General features: G+C 39.9%; 1 protein-coding gene across 1 annotated transcript; it reads right to left on the bottom strand.

Annotated features, from left to right (window-relative positions):
* Window positions 1–5253: 5253 nt before the first annotated feature.
* LOC149837806 (cold shock protein 2-like) lies at window positions 5254–6351 on the bottom strand. The gene has a single exon (XM_090007496.1). The coding sequence runs from the start codon at window positions 6277–6279 to the stop codon at window positions 5704–5706; it is 576 nt and encodes a 191-aa protein (XP_089863622.1). The 5' UTR covers window positions 6280–6351; the 3' UTR covers window positions 5254–5703.
* Between the last annotated feature and the right edge of the window lie 362 nt (window positions 6352–6713).

Below are 6713 nucleotides of genomic sequence, written 5' to 3'. Positions count from 1 at the left end.
ACCATCTTGACCATGGTACAATCGAGTTTTTTAGTTATCGTTTGCGGACCAATTTCTAGTGTGGACCAGAAACATCTTACTACAAGGATAAATACTATGAGCCGACAATAATATACCGTTGTATTTTTTTTTTACAAATGTGTCATCTACCATAAGAATTAGAGGGCACCTTTTTAAAAAGTCATCAAACGAAAAGATAAGAACATGTACTCAAATCCATCTTTTTTATCAGTCTTAATAAACCTATTGTTCTTAAGTTTGCCTTTATCAAATAATTGAAATAAATAGAAAGCATCTTGAATGAGTCTTCATACGAACCATATAACTCTTCTTTCGTGTATTCACATCTATACCGTGCTTGTTTGTAACTTATCTCCACACCTTTCTCGCGATTGATATCATTGATGATTTCGTTTGGATTAATCTTCGGATTATCGTGCAAGCGTTTACAAATAACACTTGCAATCCACGCAACAAACACTTTTTTCACTTGAAGGTTACTCAATAATTCATCACATATATATTCTCTTTCATACTTTTCACACATCTTTGTGCAATGGATCTTTTAGAGGCAACTACCTATAGTCTACAAGTTCTTTCTCGTGCATACGATAGTCACTTTATTATTGTCGCTTATCATAAATTTTGTTTTATAGTTATTATTGATTACATAATCTTTCAAAAACTTACGAGAGTGCTTTAAATCATTAAATTTTTAGCCAGTAAAAATGTCTCCATCACGTGAGCTTATTTTTTAATCACTAAAAAGATTTTCGATCGTTAAGTTTTTCGTTATGCAACTCGTCAATCAATTGAGATGCTTCCGCTTCAATGATTTTCAATTGATCATCATTGTACGAGAATTCATTAAATGAGAACCTATTCAACCACAATTCATTAGTATAAAAATGAAAAATAATTTTATTGTTCAATAAATTCTCATATAGCTTGTACAACATACTACGAACATACTACGAGTTTAACTTTTCAATTGTCATTTGTGCATCATTTGCATCTGTCATTAATTGTTCCATGTCATCAGTGTCTTGATCATTTTCTATCGTTTTTGAGTCATTTTCATTCAACATAGTATATTCATCAACATCACCCAATTCCCCATTGTCAACGCAATCACTACTATGATTAATTGACTCTTTCGATGTATAAACCAAATAAAAAATCATCGTATTTATCATTTTATTTGCTTCAATGCATGCTACATTCTTTCATTTTTAAATTTTAAGATTAACCATAAAAGTAATACCTTAATCATCACACATACATCTTAAACATAAATTATAAAGTCTAACAACTTGTACCTAGTTATGTTATCTGCCTTAGAAGGTTGGATGCTATCTAAATTCTTGCAATCAAGATCAATAATATTGGCTTGTTGACATAGTTTTACATTATTTGCCGTGATCACCTGATCATATACAATATCAATTATTCGTGAAAGTTCTTCATTGCCAACATGTCAAAAATTTACATCCCTAATTGGTTTTGTCAACTTAAGAACAACAATATCGCCAGAGTGCATGTTAAGAACAACAATATCACCAACTATTTGGGACATTTGAATGTTCGCCAAAGGAATGAACTCAATAGATGGTGCCAAAAATAGATGTGCATTCTTCGTAGGATTCTCATAATCAAGTAGACTGGGTTGGCGATCAGGCTCATGAGTATGTTGGTTGACTCTCTAAGTTCTCCAGCCGGCCATTGTCAATCACTATGAATGTTGGTTACCAACTTTTCACCGAAAAAGGATTTGCTAGAATTCTCTATAACTTGAAATTAAGGTGTTTTTTTTTTTTGAAAGACAAGCTGGGGTTAGGCGGACCCAACAACAACTGCCCCATGTGGGGGAGGGATTCCATCCTGGGCCTTCTGCTTGAAATTAAGGTTTATACCATACGTTTATTGACTTTTTTGACAATTGCATCTCGATAGAATAAATTTTCTGAAATTCTAGAATCATTCTAAGATTATTTCTCACTAGCGTAGTTGACAACACTTTGGTACCTCTAAATAATGTATAATAAACAATTCATTTTTAAGGATTTTGTTATGAAGATTTATTTGAGTTGTTACTGTTGTAGATAAATGTTGTTGGGTGCTTGAACTTGTCGAGCAAGTTTAAAAAGGTTATTATGACATTTAAAAATTTAGAACATCATATTGAGCTTCTGAAATTCCAATATAATACCAGTAGAAGCTTTAGAATATCATAATGGATAAATTGTTTGAAAAGGGTTCAATTTTCAACGCACACCTAGACATTCCAGAATTTGAGAAAATATGACCAAGATTTTCTGGAAATTGTTCTCTTAAAAAGCCTTTGTACTCGATCCAATGTTTGGACTTTAATTGATCCATCCACATGGGAGGTAGAAATCGGAGTGCATTTTTTAGGTTTGTTTGGCAACTGGTGGTCGGGGCAACAACTGCCAAATCCACAACTAATGTTAAACAACTTGAGATGTATTTGGTAAATTTATGACTAAAACTTTTGAGTTTCGCCCAAACAAGCAAGCTGGAAATTCCAAATCCACATTTGTAGATTTCATAGCTGTCTCTTCAGTTGCCTCCGATTTCTACCTCCCAAACAGAGCCTAAATGGTCTTTGGCACTTCATCCTCAACACCCACTTTTTGCCAAAACCATATTTCCATCTCAATGCGAGCCTAAATGCTTTTTTCACTGAAAAGGACAATCCGAAGGTTGATCTAAACACGTCTACAACATCAAGCTGAGTAAAAAAACTTGCCTCATCAGTTTTCAACTAATGTATAAATGATTATTACCAAATACATATCCCAATTGTAAACGGGAGAGGAATCAGGCTCGTTTCAGAGAGAGAGAGAGAGATTTTCTGGTCATTGTCGAGCTCGATTAAAGCTTCATGCTGATCTGGCTTGAATAATTGGCCTTAATTCATTAACTATAAACTATGATGCCACCAACGACTTGGCCTTTAGAGTGCTTTGGATTCATGAAATGGTGTCAAATTGGAAACCATTTTATAGATTTTTTACCCTGGCATTTAGGAAAGAATTTTGATGAAATTTGATTCTGCTCCAATTTTTATAAATCATCTGCAAGGGAACGAATGAACATGTGATGAAACCGTGCGGCATTCTAGTGCTTGGATCCTTGAGGAGAAAATCCCAAAGGGAGAAATTTAGCAAGGCACAGTCACTCGTGGCAAACCACCGTGCATGAAAGAAACCAAAGATGAGGCAGGAAACTCCAAGAGCCGCAAAAAAAAAAACAGGACATGATCGAGGGACTGTTCAATTTTTACATGTAATGATAATTAACTTTTACAAGTAATGATCATTAACTTCCAATCCTCTATCGATAAACAAGACTCATAAAAATGACCCCATGTGGTTGGGATAAAGTTTGTTGATGATGATGATGCATTCTCTCTGCCACATGACAACTTTTGAAGCTTCCCATTAAAAATAGTATATCCCTGTTATGCAGATTGCATGATTGTCCACAGGGAGTTTATCTTCAATTTTAAACACACCCTTTATGATTCTCCATAGAATTTGGTTTCCAGTCCACGAGCAAAATGTATCTTTTAACTAGCCGAGAGTGTATGGCCCAAATTCATACAACACTCCACAATATCAGACTAAAAAAACCTACACCTACTTTTTTCAAAGCTAATGCATTGTCGCATAAAGCTGAAATCAGCAACACATAATAACAGCCAGCAAGGGGGGTTGGTGTAGTGGGGGGTGGGCCTTGGCTGCTAGACGTGCAGTCAAGGTTCGATTCTCATGAACGGACAAGCAAAAGGGGAGCATAAGCCCTTCGGACAGAGGAGGTCCTAGCATCGGAGTTTTATGCTGCTGACCCCAACGAGTATGGAAGGCTGAGCCAATGTGCGACCAGGTCTTCATGCCGGGTGAGGCTTCTTAGGGTTATAAATTAAAAAAAACAAAAACAAAAACAAAAACAAAAAATAATAACAATCAAACTCGCTGCCCAGCGATTTTCACCCTTTCACCTTGGCCCATGCATTCCAACCCTATTTTTGCTTATCAAAGAACCAGACTCCACACAGTGCTGGCAAAAGACACCCAAAGTACCAAGGACACGTTTGTTTGTCACAACCCTGATTCTCAGGGGCAATTCCTCAGCCTGTGAAAGATGGACATAGGTTCACACCCGATCAACTTTCACTTGTTAGAGGTGCACAATATCACAGGAGACAATCACAATGACAGGTTAAACTTTTGACATGTTTATGTTGCCCCTGTTGAAAGGTTCTGTGATTTACTTATAATCACAAAAAATCCCACTTTCAGAGGGCGCTGCAAATGTGCCATAATAATACAATCAGCCAACACCCGATAGAGGAACAGGGATCTGCCAGGCACAAAGCTTAGAAAAAGCTTTGGAAGACTTTGGACTTTTTTTTTTTAATAATCCAAGGGAAAAACCACACCACCACCGACCACACATTTGCTTGCCTCCGGTTAGTATAACCCTAGAGGTCCCCCTGCCCACCGGGGAGTACACCCCAGCTTCGACCTTGGGGCAAGGGGCGCCATTCGTGGGTCACCGATGAGTCGGATTCTTTTTCTACGAGGCCTACAACATCTGTTATCTCTACAGCATCTGTTATCTGTTATGACGCTTACAACTGTCAACTGTGACATGTGCAGTGTCAAGGAGGTTGTTTTCAAGCTCGCACAATGGTTTCAAGATATATGAATGTTGAAAATTGGTTTTCGGAAAGAAATCCCATTCCAACGCAGGAGTCACATGCACTTGACATATTCATATACCTACCTAATGATTTTCCCACAATGTGGTGATGAATATGTAACCAGGGAAAACCAAACCTTAGAAATACTTTCAACCAGAAACTTTTCTCTCCTAGAGAATGATGCAAACAGAACTCAATAAGGAGTGTTTGGGTGCACCCACCTACCGAGATAAACGGGATAAGCTGGGAAATTACATTATGATGTATAATAGAACATCCCACCTTATCCCCATTCATCTGGACAAGTGGTTGCATCCAAACACCACCTAAGTCGAGAACGAAAATCCATATTCAACTGCCAAAGAGGAGAATCCTAGAGTCCTAGACAACAACAAAAAATGCCACCAACCAACAGTTCCAACGGAAAAAAAGAGAAGAAAAAATCACAACATAGAAGCAGGGTTAAAGTAACTCAGATCAGAAGAGAACCACCATTCAGTAACAAGAAAAAAAAAATACGAATATGAACCGAAGAAGAAGAATTTTAAAATCGGCTCTCTATCAAATCCATATACAATGAAATCAACAGCACGGATCCGATCTTTCCTTAAACCATACCACTTGAGACGAAAAGAACAAAATGAGCACGAGAATAACATAGCAAACAGGCTAAACCAAAACCCCCAAAAAATGAAAGGAAGAAGAGAACTACTCACATGGCAAGCAAAAAGAGAATGAAGAGAACCAACGCAAGCTCTTCTCCTTCTCCTCTGCCGTTATCGTAATTCATCATCCCTTCATACCAACCAGACTTCAAGCAAAACAGAACATCCGAACAAAAAGAAGCAAAAAACAGAGATAAAGAAAAACAAAGATATCAATCCATAAAGCTGAAACCCTAGAATCCCATTCGACCCCTAATTCACGCCGTTATCGCCCGCCGGATTGTCGGATCGCGAACGGTCCGAGATCTTTCACCTCTGCGATGACGGGCATTCGCGCGCGAAGTGCCCCGTTTCCCCGCAAGTGAAGCATCCTCCGCTGCCGCTGCCGCCGCCACCTCCATAACCACCCCCACCACCACCACCACCAGATCGCCCACCGCTCCCTTCGCTACAATCCCTCGCCAAATGGCCCGGCTGTCCGCAATTGTAACAAGCGCTACCACCACCTCCTCCATAACCACCACCACCACGTCCTCCGCCTCTTCCACCCCGACCTCCCCTTCCAGCACCACCGAACCCACCACCGCCTCCTCCTCGACCATAACCACCACCGAACGATCTTCCACCACCACCACCGGATGATCCGCCGGGCAAGGGGGAACCGTCGGGGCCGGTGACCTCGACGGCCTTTGTCCGGCCGTCATCCCCGGTCTCGACCTCGAACTCGACGGACTCACCCTCGGAGAGGATGCGGAAGCCCTCCGACCTGATGGAGGTCTGGTGGACGAAGAGATCCTCGCTGCCGTCGTCGGGCGTGATGAACCCGAACCCCTTCTGCGAGCTGAACCACTTCACCGTCCCCGCCTCCCTCTTCCCCTGGGCCATACTCCACCACAAAGAAGCAGAAGAAGAAGAAAACCAAACCTTCAAGGGGAGAGAGAGGAGGCCTCTAAAGAGTTTGCAATGAGAGAGAGAAGAGGAAGAGGAAGAAGAAGAAGAATAAAAAGGACCGCTAGGTTTACTGTCTATCGCGCAGCTACAAAGATCGGACGGTTCATATTGGACCGATGGATTAATAGGATGTCTATGCCGTCAATCGGTATCGGCGCTTTGGTTGTAGCGCAAAAAATCGGGGATAGATGACGTCTTCTTTAGCGTTAACAATGATAATAATAATGAGAAAAATATCGGGTTTCCAGTAGCAAATGGGTTGGGTTAGGGTTGACCTGACATTAGAACCGACTTAGAAAACAATCATCGAATTTCATATATGGATATGATGTGACTAATTTTGATACTGGATCTGTTTTTATATGAAA

This window comes from Nuphar pumila, chromosome 5 (genome assembly GCF_984573655.1).
Source record: "Nuphar pumila chromosome 5, dmNupPumi1.hap1.1, whole genome shotgun sequence".
NCBI classification, from domain to species: Eukaryota; Viridiplantae; Streptophyta; class Magnoliopsida; order Nymphaeales; family Nymphaeaceae; genus Nuphar; species Nuphar pumila.
The sequence above is the reverse complement of the archived record's forward strand: the minus strand, read 5'-3'. Positions and strand labels throughout refer to the sequence as shown.

What these genes read in the sequence shown, in the direction of transcription:
- LOC149837806 (XM_090007496.1), bottom strand. Translation starts at nt 6,279, where the DNA reads ATGGCCCAGGGGAAGAGGGAGGCGGGGACGGTGAAGTGGTTCAGCTCG.